The sequence below is a fragment of the Anoplolepis gracilipes genome, chromosome 11 (assembly GCF_047496725.1).
Source record: "Anoplolepis gracilipes chromosome 11, ASM4749672v1, whole genome shotgun sequence".
Classification (NCBI taxonomy): Eukaryota; Metazoa; Arthropoda; class Insecta; order Hymenoptera; family Formicidae; genus Anoplolepis; species Anoplolepis gracilipes.
In genome coordinates, this window is record NC_132980.1 from 747,666 (window position 1) to 768,032 (window position 20,367).

General features: G+C 27.7%; 2 protein-coding genes across 5 annotated transcripts; one reads left to right on the plus strand and one right to left on the minus strand.

Annotated features, from left to right (window-relative positions):
* Nucleotides 1–739: 739 nt before the first annotated feature.
* LOC140671160 (uncharacterized) lies at nt 740–5,891 on the minus strand. 4 transcript variants are annotated; one of them, XM_072902307.1, is made up of 5 exons: nt 5,337–5,891; nt 2,823–5,059; nt 2,462–2,680; nt 1,423–1,803; nt 740–949 (listed from the first exon to the last, which is right to left on the minus strand). In XM_072902307.1, the coding sequence occupies exon 2, from the start codon at nt 4,959–4,961 to the stop codon at nt 2,886–2,888; it is 2,076 nt and encodes a 691-aa protein (XP_072758408.1). In that variant the 5' UTR covers nt 4,962–5,059; nt 5,337–5,891; the 3' UTR covers nt 740–949; nt 1,423–1,803; nt 2,462–2,680; nt 2,823–2,885. The 4 variants fall into 4 exon arrangements, 3 of the variants coding, with proteins under 3 accessions (XP_072758408.1, XP_072758406.1, XP_072758407.1); XM_072902305.1 differs by having other exon boundaries at nt 1,423–1,860; XM_072902306.1 differs by having other exon boundaries at nt 741–865; nt 1,423–1,860.
* Nucleotides 5,892–11,757: 5,866 nt separating this feature from the next.
* On the plus strand, nt 11,758–19,936 carry LOC140670802 (carbonic anhydrase 13). Its single transcript, XM_072901577.1, has 6 exons — nt 11,758–11,946; nt 17,673–17,714; nt 17,794–17,955; nt 18,445–18,692; nt 18,881–19,117; nt 19,671–19,936. The coding sequence occupies exons 1-6, from the start codon at nt 11,898–11,900 to the stop codon at nt 19,911–19,913; spliced, it is 981 nt and encodes a 326-aa protein (XP_072757678.1). The 5' UTR covers nt 11,758–11,897; the 3' UTR covers nt 19,914–19,936.
* The last annotated feature ends 431 nt before the right edge of the window (nt 19,937–20,367 follow it).

Here is a 20,367-nt window from a genome sequence, read left to right on the forward strand (position 1 = left end):
TGCTTTAATTTCGGCTAAAGTAATACGCATAGAGGATAGCTTCAACCAATCTTTGATACAATTTTCAATTTTGTTGACTGCAGCGTTTGGTTCAACGTTTCTGACAGTAGCTGTAAAAAATTTATAAATTATTATACATTATTATTTTATATATAATTATTAAACATAATAGTTTTATAATAACTGTACAATATCACACACACATACACACACACACACACACACACACACATACATATGTATATATATGTACATATATTTATGTGCATGCGTGCGTGCGTGCGTGCGTGCGTGCGTGTGTGTGTGTGTGTGTGTGTGTGTGTGTGTGTGTGTGTGTGCGTGCGTGCGTGCGTGCGTGCGTGCGTGCGTGCGTGCGCGTGTGTGTGCGTGTGTGTGTGTGTGTGTGTAATAATTAAACATATTTGCTAAATGTTATCAATGCTGGCTTCAAAGACAAAAGACAAACCTATGATTAAATCTTTCGCTTTTAAAACTTTGAAGGCTTTTTTAGGTACTCTTCCTGCCCAATTAAAGTTTTTAGCGTAATTATTTGTTATTATTTTTTCCAATGTTCTTCTTGTTATCTGTGCAATCGTTGTACCACCTGATATAGCTAAAATCTGTACCTTTAAAAGAATAATAACACATTAATATAATAAAAAAAATATGGATTAAAAAAAAGAAAGGAAAATAAACAGAATGCAAAAATATAAAAAGAGATTTAATGAGTTATATTTACCATGTAAATATTCAAAATTTTGTTTTGTTTTTAAAAATCTTTCAATATTTTCCAAACTTTCATCAGTGTCAACTGGTATTTCAGGAACATCCTCCACATGGGGTATTCTCGATGGTCGAAAATGTGCTGTAAGTTGTTTGACCATTGGAAGAAGCAAGTTCATAGAAGTTTCTAAGTTCACTAATTTTGTTAGAACAACGTAAGAAAAATCTAAAAATAACATGCTATGTTAGAGAAATTTTTTCTTTTAAAAAATATATATATATATATCTAATTATATTGATGTTGATGTACATCATCATCAAAATAATTACGAAAAAGTGTAATCTTGAATTAGTTTTTTATTCCACAAGAGTAACTCTTAACTATAGAAATGTAAAAAATAAGATTTAAACACAAAAGTAATAGAATATAGAAAAGTTAAATAGTAAATAGTAAATGCTGAATTAAACAATATATAGAAAGCAACATAATAAATAATAAGTCAAATGTTCAAAATAATAATTAATTAAAGCACAATTATTCTAAAAAGTAATTTTTATATAGATAGTGCAGATTATTCAGAATATTCTGTGCAGTATATTTCAAAAGCAAAATTATTATTAAGTTATACGTTTCTTATAAAAATTATTAATATGTTAGAGTAATAGTCTTGTACACAGAAAAGTTTATTAACATTTTACCTGATTTGTGAAATTCTGAACTGGTCAATGTAGTTCTGAATGTATTTTGCGGACTAATTGCTCTTTCATCTGAACTGGTCAATGTAGTTCTCAATGTTTTCTGCGGAGGACTAATTGCTCTTACTGAAGACGTTGAAAAACTAATTCCATTAGATATACGTTTTGAAAAACTGTCAGCTGTTGATGTTGATGGTTGGCAGGAAGTGATCATAGATCTTGATAAATTACTATTTTTTGATGTTATTTTTAATGTAGGAAGAGATGGGATTTTATTGCATAATACCTCTTCATTGTTATCAGATTCTGAAGAATCTGAATAAATTCGAGGTCTTTTTAATCTTCTTTTTGGCCGTTGGTCTTCATGCAATTCTACATCAGTTTCTAGAGTAGACGTGAATTCAGCATCTATTAATCTTTTCCTCGCATCATTGTAAGAAGCTAAAATAATAGTAAAATAAACTATAAAATAATAATAAAATAAATTAAGAAACTAATAATAAAATCAACTATAGATTTTTAAAAAAGTTTAAAATTAAATATCATTAATTCAAAAATTGAAAGCGTTTATAATACAAAACAAATAAAAATTATTTATCTTAATTTGAAATAAAAATTATATTTATAAATATTTTAAGAAAGATTTGAGATAAATATATGTATATTGTTGTGACATCCGTTTTTGAAGAAATATATTGATTGACGATATGTGAACGAGGAACGGTTGTCGCGCACGAACGGAACGTTCAAAATCGTTCCGCGGATGCAACAATATATATATATATATATATGTAATTGCTAAATATATAATAATCTCTGACAGTATATAACAAAATTATACTATAAACATAAATAAAATGATATGTGGTATATATTGTGAAAAAAGAAAACTATAAAGATAAGAAATACTCTAATAAATAATAAATTAAGTTTCTAATATATGTTAAATCTTGGAAATAACTGTAAATAAAGCAAGTGTATAAATATTTTTACTTTTTTATAAAACAAAACAACTTTTATAAAACATAAACCAAAAATTTACCATATGTATGCAAGATTCTACATTTATATTTTTTCCAGTTTTTTTCCGGTAAAGAGCATTTTTCGATAGCCTTACGGATTTGTTTTGTGGAAATTTTTTGAGGCTACAAACAATACCATATTTCTTCCTCTTTTTCTAACCAAATATTAGGGACTACTTCAACTTCAGGTTTTTGTCCATAATTCATCGCAAATTCTATTAATGAATACATTTTATAATCTGAAATAAACAAAACATTAAACAGAATAAGCAGAAAGTGCTTATTGCATTTCATCAACAATTTTTTCTTCAATATAAAATTAATATTGCAGACATTTAAAATTAACTTTAAATTTTACAAAATAAAATAATATATACTCACATAAACCTATAAATAATATACGTATATAAAATTATATACAATAAAATAAAAGGAATACATTAACTACAATTCATGAAGAAGAGGAAACACAATGTAAGTTCCTTTTTCATATGCGGGTAATAATATGTTTTTATATTTTACTGATATAAAAGGGAATTCTTCTATATCAGGTGATATGTGAGACACCTTAAAAATATTCAATAATTTGGACGAACATGGATAATCATAAAATTCAGAAACTTTCAAGAATCGACGACAAATTATAGAATAAAATTGATCTTTCAAACACAGAATATTTACAATCTGAACAATAATATCTCCTTGTATTGAAACACAATTGTCAGGTGAAAAAATCGTCAAAACGCATGTCGGTGTTTTCAATTTCTTGTATTGTAAAATCAAGTCAGTTTTATCTCTAAGTGTAGGTCCTTCAAAATGTTTTTGCTTAGGTTCTAATTTAGTTATTGGTAATTCAGTCTTTGAATAATTAAATAATTCAGATATACGTCTACAAAGTTGTGCATGAGGATTTGCAGATGATCTTACAAGTTTTTTTAATTTTCCCAAATAATTTTCAAAGGGAAAACAATTAATTGTGTTTAAATTACCAAGATTCCTTACATCTGTTACTAAATGAATTAAACTGTGAAGATTATATGTCACTTCTTCTTTCCCATAGGATTTTTCAAAATACTTTACAAAATTATACAAAACTTCTTCTGCAAAGTCAATATGTTCAAAAATATGATTATCGTTACACAGAATTGTAATACCAACATGAAACATTAAAAAATGATTGTAAAGTTGTTTAGGCAAAATATTTATTAAAGAAACTGGACCCACGTATAACAAGAATAATCTAAACTCATTTGCTTTCCAACGATTTAAGTCCGATATAGCTCTACATTTTCTAGGAAATTCATGTACTATATAAGAAGACAACAAAATTAATCTATCTGATAAATTATTAATAGCTCTTCCAGATAATTTAAATGAAGGTTTTCCCTTTGATACCCATAATATTAACAACTTTTTCATTATACCTAAATATACCAAATGCATGGGATCTAATGGAAATTGATTCACTAAATCTAAGTTTAAATTCAATAATGGAGACCTTCCTTTATGATGTTCCTCTTGTACTTGTTTAGTAAAAGTTTCTTTTGTTCTAAGTTGTCCACTTTTACATGGAAAAATCATTTTATTAATGTATTTCCCTTCAATATCGCATTTTTCACACCCATGCCTAGAATTATGACCTACACAACATTTTAGAAAAGCTCGTGCAGGAGCATCACATATCAGAGACCTGATTCTAATTTGAAATAATTTATGATCTATTTCAATACTATTCTTTAATATATCATCATTAAGCTCGTGTATTAGATCTTGTAAATAACAATCAAGAGGTTCTGGCTTTCCTTTGCCAGTGAATAAACCTACAATAAATGGTTTATTTAATGAAGTTAAACTTAATGATCTACAAAGAATTGGCCAGACAACTATGTTGTTACTTTTAAACAAGGGTAACCCATCAATATTAAAATCTAAATCAATAATTTTTGAGCATGATTCTTCCTTTAATAGGAAATATAACTGCTTACGCATACCAAAATAAGTAAATTTTCCACTTTGCAAATCAATTGAATTTGTAGTTTTTGGAGTGTATAACAAAGACCTTCCAGATAATGGTACAGATATATCATAATGAAATTGTCTTAGTAATGACAATAATTCATCTAATGCTGATAATGTAATATTATGTGTTAGGGCCCAGTTTCTCAATTTATTCAGAAAATCATCAGATAATGTTTCGTTTTCTGAAAAATCATGTTTTTCAGTGATATATAATTCTGGAAATATTTCAAAATCTAAATCTTGATCTGAACCTAGTTCTAAATGCGAATCAATGATTGAATGTGACATTGATGATTTTGTCTCATTATTTCTAAAATTTAAACTAAAACCCAAATCTTCATCTATATTTAAGTTTAGTTCTAAGTGTGAGTCAATGACTGAATGTGTTGTCGATTTTGTTTCATTCCAATTGAGTTCATTTAATAACTCATGTACTTGTTTTTGTATATTCCTTTTAGTTTGTTTTTTGCCAAGAAATTTAACTTCTTTTTCTTTATCCATATTTAAACAAGAATATTTTTTCTGTTCTTTTGTTTTTTAACAAGTATTTTATGTAAGTATTATATGTGCGACAAAGATATATTTACATATATATTTTCCTGAAAAAATGACAACTATTTAATTAAGAAATGAAAAACACAATATAATTTGATTCTTAATATATACTGATACAATAAAAAATGTTAGATTAATCAGATTATGATTTCACACAAATTGATATCTTCTTATTAATTGTAAAATATTATTTGTAGATGTGATATTTGACATCTAATCTCATATCTTTTTTTAGTATTAATATTGTGTTATAAATATACATATATATACATATATACAGAACAGTAAACTATAAAATTATTAAACCAATATACAACTTACCTTATTCGTCGTAAAAAAGAGATATTCTTTATATCAATATTTTCGCCGGACCGGCGTTTTGATCAACCTAACCTTTGTTATGATCTATGCACGAGAATTGATTAACTTTATAGTACACATTACTAGTATTTTTCTATCCTTTCACTACTAGTTTCACTTTTGCAATATTCACAAGTCGTTTGTATAATATTCACAATAAAAGTTTTCTTGTTTGAACAGCAAATATATGCAATAACTCTGCGATCATTCCAAATAAATGGAATATAACCTTAATACTTTTTGTTAGTAAGACAATGGAAAGAGGAAGAGAAAGAGGGAAAGAGAGAGAGAGAAAGAGAGAGAGAGAATCACCCCGCTATTCATTCCGATATTCATAGTCCATTATTTTTATTTCAAGATCGTTTTAAGTATAATATCTTAAGATATGTTATTACGATTCTGTGATTGAATTACAACACATTATTATTAAGACGGTCTTCAATATAAAATCGGACTATGAATATGAATATCTAAAATTAAAAATACATTAATTTTTTTAATTCAAAATTATATGTATATATATATACACACACACACATATATATATATATATATAATTTTGAATTAAAACATTAATTTTTATTCTATTTAGGCCCGATATTGTACCAACATTATTTTGGATTTAAGTGCGACTTAAACATGTATCTATCTTTATTTTTCTTTCTAAATTAATAAAAACAGATATATATATATATATATATATATATATATATATATATTTAAGTCTCGTTTAAAGCCAAAATAATGTTGATGCAATCAGGCCTTATAGAAACGTAAAAAATACATTTCTTAAACTATGGTTTTAAAAATGTTTCTGTTGAAACGTTTCTTATTGGTGTTTGACGGTTAAAAAATATTGGATACGTTTAGAAAACGTTTATAAAACGAACCTGTGCTACCTGGGTTCGGTCTACTTTAAGACCTTCCTCAGCGCTAATTACATTGGCAAAAAACTGAAATTCTTTGTTTACAAAGTTCTATATTTTCATTAACATTACGTGTCGGATTCGAAATTCGCAATAAACATTGGTCAAATTATCGGTCAAATACAAAAAGTCATTTCGGTACTGCGGTAAAATTAGCATCACTTTCATAAAAAAAACATGATTCGGTTAACGTTGAAATTGACGTTGATGAGTTTCTCCATTGGTTGATAAGTTAGGGGGAGACAAAGGATTTATGGTCAATTTATAACACCGATTGATTATCGTATATACGTTAAAATATATAAAAAACACACCTCAATTTTGATATGTAGTTAGGTATTGATAAAAACTTTTTGGAGTTAAAAATAAATTACCAAAATTACATTCTTCAGATAGTTTAATAGAATTTTAATTTAATAAGGTTTAATTACAAAAATATATAATGACAAAAATTAGAAACTTGCTAAAAATGATGACAAGATTTTCACTCAGAAAAAATTGTCTCCAAATGATCTCAAGAGTCCGCCATTAGCAAGTTTTTTACCAATTACAGGACACCCTATATATATATATATATATATATATATATATTTCAAAGATTAAATATGATTTATATTGCAAAAAAATTATAAATTAAGAATAAACATCGAGGAACACAAATCTACCAAACATTTCTAAATTGTTTATTCAAATTTGATGATTTGTCGACTGAATATAAATTTGATATCCAAACTAATGAATTTTTAATAGAATATATATTAAATTCGTCATTTTAAAATTAATTTTAACATCAGATTTATATTCATAGTGAATTAAGAAATATAGGTAAAATTTAAGACTCAAGGAGCTTCATCCTCTTACAATAATAAATTTATGTGGCATCTTTATATTTAAAATTTTTGTTAAAAATCTTGAATATAATTCATAATCTAAAATCATAATTTAAAATTATCTTAGTTTAAAAATCTTTAATATAAAATTGAATTATTAAAATCGCTTTTAATTTACGTAATTCTTAACATAATTGTACCATCAAGAGTCACGTAATAATTATGTGACTTGATAATTCCGTTGAAAAAAATTGTAAACGAATGAATTTATAGATGAGTGATATTTTAGTCACAATAAGATTAGCAGTTTATTGAAATGGATTGATGAGCTTTCGTCATTTTCACTTCATCCATTGTGTTATCAAGAATATTTCGTCATCTTATATCGTATGATGTTAACAAATTTTAACCAGTCATTTATTACGTAAATTGGTCAAACAAAATGAGCTATGAAAAGGCATTTAATTTATTAATTTAATGATTATAATCATAATTTATATTTTATCCAATACTATTATGATAAGAAATGATTTAGTAGCGAAAGAGATCATGTCAATTTCTCAAACATGTTCTCTCTTTTTTCTGATTGCATCGCAATATTAAAAATCATATAAAATACACGAATATCATATCATGTAATTAATGCCTTTATCACATTTCCGTTTATATCACTATAATAACAGATTATATACTGCATAAATGCATTATGGCCTATGATACATCGGCAATCAGATGGTCACAAATTGTAAGCTATATATCTAACACACATTAGCTGCCCGATTGTTATCTCAATTTCTGCCGTTATGCAATCGACGCACAATAGTCGAGCAGTAACATTATTACGCCTCCATCATTCGCTAACGTTGCATTGTTAAGCGTGGCTAATTACGTTAATTTTCCAGAATTTTGCTAAGTGCAACAATATTTCATTCCGACGTTAACGCATTGAAGTTCCTAAGCAAGCATAATGCTTTACATTGCACGTGCACTCGGTTTTATATATCTACGTATATAGGGTGTCTTGTAATTGGTGAAAAACCTGCTAATGATTCCTGAAATCATTTGGGGACGATTTTCCCTCAGCGAAAATAATTTCCGAGTTGAGCGATTGAAAAAAGGCGCTTTTCGCAAACTAAACTGTTTGGAGTAAAAAAATTACCAAACCTACATTCTTTAGTTAATTTCAAATAGAGTTTACTGTAAGAGAATTTTAATTTAAAGCTCAATTACAAAAATATACAGGATGGGGCATTTATATTGAGACACCTAAATATCTAAAAAATAAAGCAAAATAGAAAGAAATGTTTTAGGCAAAAGTTGTTTGGTTTCGAGGGGGTCATAAGATGGTACCATTGGTCTGACTTTGAAGAGTCACATAAAAGTCACGTGAAGGTCATTTTGAATTTCTTAAATGGAACGCCCTATATATTTTTGCATATTCTTGTAACTTATCTCGAGAGCTTTCTAAAACACTATAATCAAATGTTTTTTCATTAAACATTTTTTGAGTTATAAGGCTTCAAAGTATTTTGACTTAAAATACAAAATATCTTGTAAAATATTCATTTTTCGATTATCTTACCTTAATACTTTTATGAACAGAGTAATGAGACAAATCAATTGGCGTAATTAAAACACATAAGTATGTTAAAGTAAAAATGTGTAACTGCTAGTTGCAAATTCAGATTTATTCTTAAAGATAACTATGTGTTTTCTTTACACCAATTGATTCGTCTCATTATTCTTTGCATAAAAGTATTAAGGTAAGATAATCGAAAAATGAACATTTTACGAGACATCTTGTATTTTATGTCAAAATATTGCAACTTTGAAGCCTTATAACTCGAAAAGTATTTAATGAAAAAATATTTTATTATAGTGTTTTGGAAAGCTCTCGAGATAAGCTACAAGAATATGCAAAAATATATAGGGTATCCCATTTAAAAAATTAAACATGACGTTCATGTAACCATCATGTGACTCTTCAAGGTCAGACCAATGGTACCATCTTATGACTCCCTCGAAACCAAACAACTTTTGCCTGAAACATTTCTTTCTATCTTGCTTTATTTTTTAGATATTTAGGTGTCTCAATATAAATGCCCCACCCTGTATATAAATGACAAAAATTGGAAACTTGCAAAAAATGATGACGTCTCTCGATATTTTCGCTGAGGAAAAATCGACTCCAAAAGATCTCAATCTGCCATTAACAGGTTTTTCACCAATTACCAAGGATATCCTATATATATTTTTCTGTTATAAATATTCCCGTAGAAAATCCAGCGGCACAATTCCGTTTTTATTTTGCTATAAAAGCGTCTTGGCCTCTATACAAGTAATCCTTATATCTTTTTGTTTTCCTATATGTTACCTTAGGGATTTCTACTAAAACGCTTATTATGGTCATTACGAAACACTTCAAAGTTAGTTGCCAATTTTGACGAAATTTTTGTGTACGCTATCGAGCAAGTCGACTTTTTAATATTTCAAGGTTTCTCCTCGGAAGAAAAGTAAAACTTGAATATAAAAGCGGAATATTATTGTTTTAACTGCGCTTAAATTTTATTTTTAATTTAACTTAATAATAAATTAATTTTTAATTAAATTTAATTTAATAAAATTTTTTTTAATTTAAAATCTTTATCTTACACATAATATTGTATGTGTGTGTTTTTCGAATATCTATTTTTATTTATATACTCTTTTATAAGTTTTTCTCTTTGGAAGTATTATACTTTTATTATTGTTTTTATATCATATGTTTGTATATGTTATGTATATCATGTTTACTACAAGATTTTTTTCCTTAAAACGGGAAAAACATCCAAAGATTAAAGACAAAAAACTAGAGATATATATTGTATATACATATATACAAGTCACAATAGATCAGTAATCAGTCTATCATTAATAAAATTTGATAAAAACATCTCTTTTATATTGATGATAAAAACAGGATGTTATTAATCTCTTAATAGTCAATTTGAATAATGAGATCACGAATTGTGTAACAAATCTATCGCGGATTACAGTCGTTGGAGAAAACCGCAGAGAACAATTTCACAGACGGATGTTGGGAATACCAAAAAGCAGTGGAGACGAGAGAGTACCGTAAATTATTCACCACATATCGCCGGAAATATTGAAGAAACTTCCGCCTGTATCAGTCAAACAAACTGTCAAATATCGCATATGAGATAAAAGTCTACACCTATGAAACGTAAGTCTACAAAACGTCAATTGTAAAGTGAGCATATATAATTGTAAAGAGTACATATGAAATTTATATAACTGATTACTAAATTACAAGTCTTGATCTCAAGTACCTGTCAATCTTATTTCTTTTTCACCTGCTACAAGGATTCGATATGTAATAAAATATCATCTAATGAAGGATAGAAAAATCGACAAACATTGTAAAATGTCGAGAATATCATAATTATGAATTATTATAATGGTACATTATATTGTAAAAGTATATCTTTATAAGTATAAATTGTATGTCTGATATGAATAAATCATATGTGGATATCATAAAAAATGTATTTCATAAAAAATGATTATTTATCTCGTTCTTTCTTTTTTTTGTTGAAAAGATAGAATAATTCAAATTATTATATAAATATATCTTACACAAAAAAAAAAAAAAAAAAAAAAGAAATAATTAAAAGGCTACTTTTTTCCATATAAAAAAAAGATCAATTTTCAAGCAGTTGCAACTTCCTTAAAAATAATCGGAATAAAATCGATAAAAAGGTGTTTCAAAGCTTCAAGTTTCTAATTTTAAAATCTTGAAATGAATTTCAATTTTTCTATTCGTTACAAAATTACATTGTAAGAAAGCGACGTCCGTCGATTGAACAAATTTTTCAAAAGTTTGTCCAAAAATACCGAAGTAAAAAAAAATCCTAGCACAATTTCATTAATTGGATGTTGAAGAACAGTGTTTTAGCTTTAATTTTTTTTTAACGAATGTTTTATGATTTTTTTCTGCCGAGATATTCATTATTAAAACAAAATCGAGCTATTGACTTTGAACGCTTATAACTAATGAAAAAATAATCGTACAATAATAATTAAAAAAGTAATTTAAAGAGAAAAGTTAGCACATTGAAATGCTCTTATCGTTTTTTCTTAATTATTATTTATTTTTAAAGCGTAATTGTTACTTACAAATCAAGTAAAAATTGTACCTTTATCTTGTTTTATTCTAAATTCTAAAACTAGAAACTTCAAACTTTGAAATGTTTTTTATTGATGTTATTTCGATTATTTTTCAGGAAGTTGCTACTTGAAAATTGGCTTTTTTTTTTTATATGGAAGAAAATGGTCCTTTATTTTTTTTCGTGATATATATGTATACAGAGAAAAAAAATGTGGAATAAAGTTACTAGTAAACTGATTTTCAAACAATCGGTCTAACATGAATTCAAGGAGCCGGTTTGTTACGTTTTTTTAATTCGACTATTTTCTGTCAAGTAAGGATCTTGAAATGATTACTCGACATGTTGATTTCGTGATGTTGTCATGAAATCAACAAATTATTCTTCCCACCTTGCTGTCGACGCGGCCGTGCGGAGAGTCAATCGCACGCACGCCGCAAAATAGAAGCGGCGGACTCTTATTTAACATGGTCGACCGAGCTGGCGGCACCTCAGTCCTCTACCGACCGTAACAAAGCATTCACATTTTCCTTTGCTGATTCGTCGACGAATCGGCGAGTTCGCCGCGGGATTTCACGGTGTTATACGCCGACAGGGTGAATGATCATGGTGTTTTCGGTCGCTACTCTTGGCTTTCTTCTCCTTCTAGGTACGTCTCTCCGTTTAAAAATTTAATGATTCAGTTTTGTACAATTCCTTTTCTACATATAAAAAGTCCAACATCCCTTCGAGACCTTTCTATCGTTCTTAATCGTGTTAAATATTTATTATATAAATTGTAAGAAGAATGTTATATACTTATTCGCTCTTGGTCGAGTATTTTCTTTAAATTTAGAAATAAAAATTATGATAATATTTAAAATTTTTATCATAATACTTACACGGAATAAGTGTCTCAAAGTTATCCATTTAAAAGCTGTAATTTATATATGATATTAAACACAAACATTTTCTTGTTATTGCAAAAAAAATTATTACATTTTTATGTATTTGATTAAATGATTATAATAGATGAATTATAAATTTGTGTTCAATTGTCTAATAAGAAAAAAGTATTGAAGCATCCGTGAAATTATTCGGACCACGCATGGACGATATATGTATTCAAACTCTGTCATCTTTAATTATTATTTAATATTATTATTTAAATATATTTAATATATGTATATATATATATATATATATATATATATATATATTATATATTATATATTATATATTTAAATCGACAATATGTACAATAATGGCTTTACGAACAATAATACACAAAAGTTCTTATATTAATAATTTAATGTCATTTCCTTTCTTACAAAATTTCTTTGGTGGTTTTTTTTTTTTGACGTTTCGACAATAACTGTTGTCTCTTCAGCCACCTTACATTAATCTGTTATAAAATATAATAAATTATCATAACTAACAAAGTAATAAAATTAAAATGAATACATCTGTCAAATTACTTACATAAATATATAATGAAACAAAACTGAAAACTAGTGTGTCACTCCATTTTAACTATTAAAACTTGATTTTGATTTTTTGAAAACTGATTATTATTTATGAGATGTTAATATTGAACTGATAGGATGTGTGGTGTGTGTTGATTTTATATATAACTGTCGACCTTATATATTTAATATATTTAATATATTGATGATGATATTATTTAATTATTCATTGAAATTTATAAATTGAAAAAAAGGATATTATCTATTTTTTATTTTAGAAAAATAGGTAATAAATAATAACAATACATCTAGGATTTTAATTATTTTTTTTAATGATTGCCTAAAGTAATCATTAAATAATATCTCTAACAATGAGTCATCAACTTAAAAATGTATTAATTTAGATAGTACCAAACGTTTTCTTGTAAAATATATTATATTTATATCTGATTAAATTATGTTATGAGAGAGATAGAGTTATGAATTTGTGTGCAATTGTAAAATATAACAAAAATAATGAAGAAAAATTATCCAAAGCACATACTGATGATATTCTACAAAAATTCAAATTATCTGATCAAAAAAAGTGTCTCGATTATATCGTAACATACAAATTATGCATTTTTGTTTAGCACACACAAAAGCAGATTTTAAGAGCGTTAGGATAGTAATTAATTTATATATAAATAAAACAAAATTGATTAAATGAATTATCCGCTGTGTTCAATAAAATCAATACTAAGAGAGGTTTGAATAAAAAGTTGCAACTATTCGTGTGTGTGCAGCGAATACTAGGTATTTGTTAAGTATCTTCAACAATTGCATTAATGTGCATTCAATCGAATTGATATGCGTCGAAATCGCAGCGATGACTGCAGAATACTCTACGAGAATCATGATTGGGATGATGCTTGAAATGATTCTGTTCTTCTGTCAACTCTCGGACCGCTAAATGTTTAACGCGATATGCAACAGCAAAGTGTGATTATGATACTTATATTTGATTTAAAGATTTTTGTTATAATTTAGTTTTTTTTACTTTTATACAAGTTTTATCTCAAAGTAAAAAATATAATAATATATAATAATCTTAATCTTATCTTAAAAATAATATGAAACGATAACGATAATTAAATATAAAAGTAATCCTATGATAAGTGATGATAATCCTTTTCACGAAAGGTGTGTGTTAAACAAATCATTCGAGTAAATTACATTACATAAATCCAATTATTTATAATTTTGCTATATTTTTTATCTAACTTTAAAATTGTATACATCTATAACTATATATATATATATATATATATTTTAGAAGAAAATATTAATGTTATTATTCAAAGGAGGATACATAGGTGCAAAAAACATTTAAAATGATACAATATTCTCCGTGACCTAGTACATGTCGTAAAATTGATATCGGTGGATCTTTTCGACTAATTTGACGTCTTATATTTTCTTTTAGTAAATCGACTGATAAAAGTGATGATATAGCTCAATAAAAGTCGCGATGTACTCGCGAATTATAGACATTATCGTTTTATATCTCATTAACTTTGTGTGTATATATATGTGCGTTATTTCTGTCTATCATGATAAAATATCATCCTCAAGTAGTTAATTAAGAGAGTGTATGAGAAAAGCACCTATAGAAATTTGAAAGTTCTCCGAACTCAAATATTTTCTGGCGATTATTAATCTTATAGTCGTAAAACTAGCAAGTCCGAAACTTCAATTATACCCTGCGAGTGTTGTGCGTTGAAGATTATTTGAATTGTAAAAATGTAAATCCCTGACGATATACAAATGTTTTTTTTAAGAGATAAAGCTTGATGGATCGACAAGTAAAACATGAAGCAGAATTAGCGAAAGAATTTATTTTATCAACTAGATGTTTTTCAATGTTACGAGAATTTGATTAAGGGATACAGTTATGCGATTAATTATTTAACGTTACGCGAAGTCGGTTCGATATTTAACTTTAAAGAGAGATTCTAATAAATAAATAATTATCGAACGATATAATGCGCAGTTTTTTCAAATGCAATGTCACAGACGTAGTTAACAATTCATGATGACTCCGACATCGATCTACATCATTTTATCATGCAAGATTAATGAATCAAACAACGTGTCTACGCAATTATTCATCTTCTTCAAAATTAAATATGTTCGTCTATTGTTAGAATAGTTGTATCGCCCTGCCTTTTTTATACAGATTAACTGATGATTAAATGGATCGCAGTAAATGTGATACTATAATCTTTTTATTTTTATTTTTGCACCAACTTTTTTTTTAACACGCATAATATTTTTAAGATAGATTCTTCGATCGGTTTATCCTGATACGCAGTGATTGTTGAGAGATGTCTCGGTCGAATAATAAAAATAATAAAGTCCAAATTTTACTTTATCGTTAGATATCGTAAGTTTTGATGCTCCTTGCACGCATCTCACGTAATCGCGCAACAATAAGGTTTTGCATAATGGAAGGACACCGAGGATGGTTCGTCATCCTCAAGATAATCGCTTTAAATCAGCCAAGGATTTCCAGCCAAGATGTCATGTCGACGGTTTCTTCGCGTGGCCGTTTCGACTAAAACGAAAGTAATATTCTCGAATAAATCGTTATACTTGTCGCATGTGTCGAGCAGATGCAGAGGACCTTAAATAAGGCACAGCAAGGCAAGACGACTCGAATAAATACTGACGAGAAGGTATCACGTACATTTGTCGGCGGATAATCAAGAAGCATTCTGGTACATAATAAATGTGCGGAAACAACCAATTGTCTTCCGCGAAAGATAATAACTCTTCCAAATATATTTTCAGCTTCCGCGAAAATCTTTCTGTGTATTTAATGGCCAGCTAAATGCGGTACATCAATTATATTTAGAATAATATTATTAGAAATATCAGCAAGAAGTGTTCTAAACTTGTTATAAATATTGCATCATTTTCTTGAATTTTAATAAAAATTCAATAAGAAAATATATTTTTTCATTAATTTTTGTTTCAAGAAAATTTTTTTTTCATTAATATTAATTTTAGGTAAAATTATTTAAAAATTATATAAATTATACACTACGCAAAAAAAATTAAAGGGCCACTTTCTTTCATATAAAAAAGGCCAGTTTTCAAGTAGTTGTAATTTTCTTAAAAATAATCGGAATAAAATCAATAAAAAAGCATTTCAAAGCTTGAAGTTTCTAGTTTTGGAATCTTTAAATGAATTTTAATTCTTTCTATTCGTTACAAAGTTACATTGTAAGAAAGCGACGTCCGTCAATTGAGCAAATTTTTCAATAGTTTGTCCAAGAATACCGAATTTAAAAAAAATTCTAGAATGATTTCATTAATTAGATGTTAAAAAGCAGAGTTTTAGCTTTAATTTCTTTTTTTAACGAATATTCTATTTTTTTTCGCCGAGATATTTGTTATTCAAACAAAATCGAGCTATTGACTTTGAACGCTTATAACTAGTGAAAAAATAATCGTACAATAATAATTAAAAAAACAATTTAAAGAGAAAAGTCAGCACTTGAAAATGCTCCTATCATTTTTTCAATCATTATTTATTTTTGAATCGTAATTGTTAAAAATCAAGTAAAAATTGCACTTTTATTTTTTTCTATTTAACCCTTTGAGTCACAGCGGGTCAGCCAGAGACCCACCTTTTTTTCGTAGTTTTTTATTGTTTTAACTACTTTTTTATCAACAAACACCGGATTTTTTGTTTCTACAGAGTCTCTAGAACATCAATAAGTATAAAAAATATGAACAGTCATTAATTGTTAATTGCAAAAATATCATATATAAACAAACAGTCAAAATTAGTACTTTTTTACGAAAAAATGCATTTTCTATTAATCTATTATGACAATAAATACGGCAATTTTTTTATAATCTTAGTATACTTTAAAGTATTTTTCAGATTTTTTTTTAGAATTTTTCACCGTGTTGTTTTTGTTAAATCCTCCCTTTTTTGATAAAAAATATATAAAAAACAATATTTTCTGTTCTAAATTAAAAGTAACAGTCGTATTCTTTTTTAAATTTTTTCTCTGAAGGTTCTTTTAGATTGCAAAATCTAAAGGAAAAAAAATTTAATTTCCAAAATTTAATATAGGGATCCAATATGGCGGAAGTAAAATTTCGTCTGCCATATTGGATCCGCTATCTTGAATTTTGAAAATCTGACAATAGATTCGTAATCAGCGACCCCAAAAACCCTTATATACCAAATTTTATAAAATACTGACAAGTAGAAAAATTCGTGACTCAAAGGGTTAAATCAATGAAAGTTAACGAAAAAACACTAAAATTTTCATGAACTCTACAACATTTACAAGTAAAAAGTATTCCAGTTACTCGTACAAAAGGCCGAAGTGTTAAGTTTTTTCTGTACATTTCGAAAACTTAAATTAATGATTATTGTATGATCATATTTTAACTAGTTTTAAACATTCAAAGTCAATAGGTCGATTTTGTTTTAATAATTAATATCTCGGTGAAAAAAATTATGGAACATTTATTAAAAAAAGGAATTAAAGCTAAAACTATGCTCTTTAACACTCAATTAATAAAATTGTGCTAGGATTTTTTTAATTCAGTATTCTTGGACGAACTTTTGAAAAATTTGTTCACTCGACGGACGTCGCTTTCTTACAATGTAATTTTGTAATGAATAGAAAGAATTGAAATACATTTAAGATTCTGAAACTAGAAACTTGAAGCTTTGAAACGTTTTTTTATTGATCTTATTCTGATTATTTTTAATAATTATATTATTTTTATTTACATATTATCTTTTCAGATTAAATCGAATTTCCGTTCATCATTTATTATTACCCTATATTCTATATCATTGCTTTATTTTTGTTAAATTTCTAGTGAGTAATTATCCTTTTATAAACATATTTCTTTTCAGGATTCTGCTTAGGGGAGGACTTCAGTTACGACGGAAATCACGGTGAGATTAATTAAAAGTTTTGTTCAAAGAATAGATTGACATGTTATTTCGAAACAAGACCAATCTTATCCTCACGTAGGTCCATCGCATTGGGGCGAGGATTATCACGCGTGTATCGGCAAACACCAGTCGCCCATTAACATAGAGGAGCACAATGTCAAGAACGTCAGTCTATCGCCGTTGAAGTTGATCGGCATTGACGATCCGTGCCTATCGTTCGTGACAAACAATGGTCACACGGGTAAGAATTTCACGGCTTGTTTCTGACCGTGCACGCTTAAAAACATTTCTCACCTGTTTATCTACCTACCTTTACCTACCTACGGTTTATATAGGTTTTTTGTTACCTGGGAAAACTATCGCGTTCACGAGAATCGAAATCGGAAAAAAATGCGTTTCTTCGCGGTATAATTAGGAACGAAACAAGGAAAGGCAACTTTATACTATAATTACTGCCTACTGACAAAACCAATAAATCGCGTGAATGTTAAATAAAGGAGATTAAAATAAAAAATTCTCAAATGATATATCAGACGGTTAAGTCCCGACGATTAAATACGCCGACGATTAAGAGTTCAAATTAATACGTAATTGGTCTCTCTAGATGTAAAAAGATATTTTAATGCACAATGCCTATGTTATATAAAAAAAAAAGATATAATCTAGAAGCTGAAACAATTTAAAAAATTATCTTTGAATACTACAATTTATTCCTTCTCTTCCTCTTCAGTTATGTTAAAAATCAACGCATCCAAAGCACCCATGTTATCCGGAGGGCCTTTGGGAAATAATGTCTATGTATTTGAACAATTGCACTTCCATTGGGGAGAAAATGATTACGAAGGATCTGAAGATTTAATCAACAATCACTCATTTCCGATGGAAATGCATGCCGTTTTTTACAAGGAAGATTACAAGTCGATGAATGAAGCTCTTAAGCATTCCGATGGTTTGGCTATTCTAGCATATCTATACGAGGTAAGAGAGAGAAAGAGAAATTGTATTAAAATTCAAACATTTTATCATTATTTTTTTCATCCATTTTATGCGTAATTGATATTATATACATACAATTAAGTTTATCTTTTTACTATAATTATTTTAAAGATAATAGATAATTGTGTGTTGCGTTTTAAACTTATTATTTTATTTCAATAAAATTACAGGTAAGTCCTAATCCGAACCCAATGTACGAACCTATCGTAGAAGTATTACCTGATATAGAAATGGTAGGTAACGAGAAAGCATTGCCAGAACCCTTGCTATTGCGAGGATTGTTTGCACCAGATATCACTAGCATGCAAGATTATTTCACGTACAACGGCTCGTTGACAACTCCTCCTTGTCTCGAAGTAGCTATATGGATTGACTTTAAAGATCATCAGCGCTTGTCGCATCAACAGGTATGTCAATCGTATTTTGAATATTAAAGGGATACCCAAGTACCGACCGAGTTCTAACCTAACAAAACAATATATTTACTTAATATAAAAATTGCATTTATATACATAAAATAAAATAGGTTTTTGCCCTCTCAGAATTGCATGAAAAAATATTTGTGAACTTTTAGAAATGAGCTTAGAAGCCTAGAAAAAAAGTATTCTTTTAAAAACAAATGTTCTGCTGTACAATATTTGTTTTCAAAGAAATATTCTTTTCTAGGCTTCTAAGCTCATTTCTAAAAGTTCACAAATATTCTTTCATGCAATTCTGAGAGGGGAAAACCTATTTTATTTTATGTATATAAATTGCAACTTTTATATTAAGTAAATATATTGTTTTGTTAGGTTAGAACTCGGTCGGTACTTCGGTATCCCCTAATGTTATGACTTAAACGTCATAACATTATTTAAATAATTTTAATATAAAGCTTGATGCTAAAGTACAAAGAGGAATTTTGACTCATTTAAACTGTTAGCATAGATTTAAGGAATTATGTTGCTCGCTCAATTTCAGTTAGCAGCTTTTCGCGATTTACGGACCACGGAAGGCAATAAGCTGACTCACAATTTCCGGCCGGTGCAGCCTTTAGAAGATCGAATAGTTCTTCAAAATATTCCAGGAGAACAGAATACGCCAAAGAACATTCCTCGCACTTATCATCGTTTTAACGAACATTCTGGACAGCACAATATCAAAGTGCCATTTTCCATCATCGCGCTAGGAATTCTTTTCGGGGTCATTTTGTTTACCATATAAAGACCTCGATGTGAAATATTCTAGTCAATAGTGTCTTTCAATCTTGCTATCTTAATCTTTATTATTAATTATTAGAATGATGGAAATTGATTGAAGGAAAGAAGTGAGAAATTAACTTAATTTTGCAATATTAAAGGTTGAGATATTTAATTGAGCAAATTTCCAGGAATTAATTTTCATAACTCAATCATTATGTAACTAAATATTTATTTTTTTACTTAAAATATGCACATATATGTATAGTTTAATAGTATCAGTACCTAAAACTATATCTCATGTAAATAGAATAAAAAAATGTTTTTTCCACAAACGGCGACAGTAATGTTAAAAAGTAAAATATTGCATTTAAGTTAATAAAATTTTAACTTGCGTCATTCTCCACGCGAACAAGTTTAAAGCGTTTAATTTAATTTGTGAAAAGTTTTATCTAATTTTTATCCGATATAATATAGCG

Bases quoted from the DNA above. Each gene is read 5' to 3' on its own strand.
- LOC140671160 (XM_072902307.1), bottom strand. From the start codon at position 4,961: ATGGATAAAGAAAAAGAAGTTAAATTTCTTGGCAAAAAACAAACTAAA.
- LOC140670802 (XM_072901577.1), top strand. From the start codon at position 11,898: ATGATCATGGTGTTTTCGGTCGCTACTCTTGGCTTTCTTCTCCTTCTA. The intron at 18,693-18,880 runs GTAAGAGAGAGA...ATAAAATTACAG, and splicing joins TTCTAGCATATCTATACGAG to GTAAGTCCTAATCCGAACCC. The intron at 19,118-19,670 runs GTATGTCAATCG...GCTCAATTTCAG, and splicing joins AGCGCTTGTCGCATCAACAG to TTAGCAGCTTTTCGCGATTT.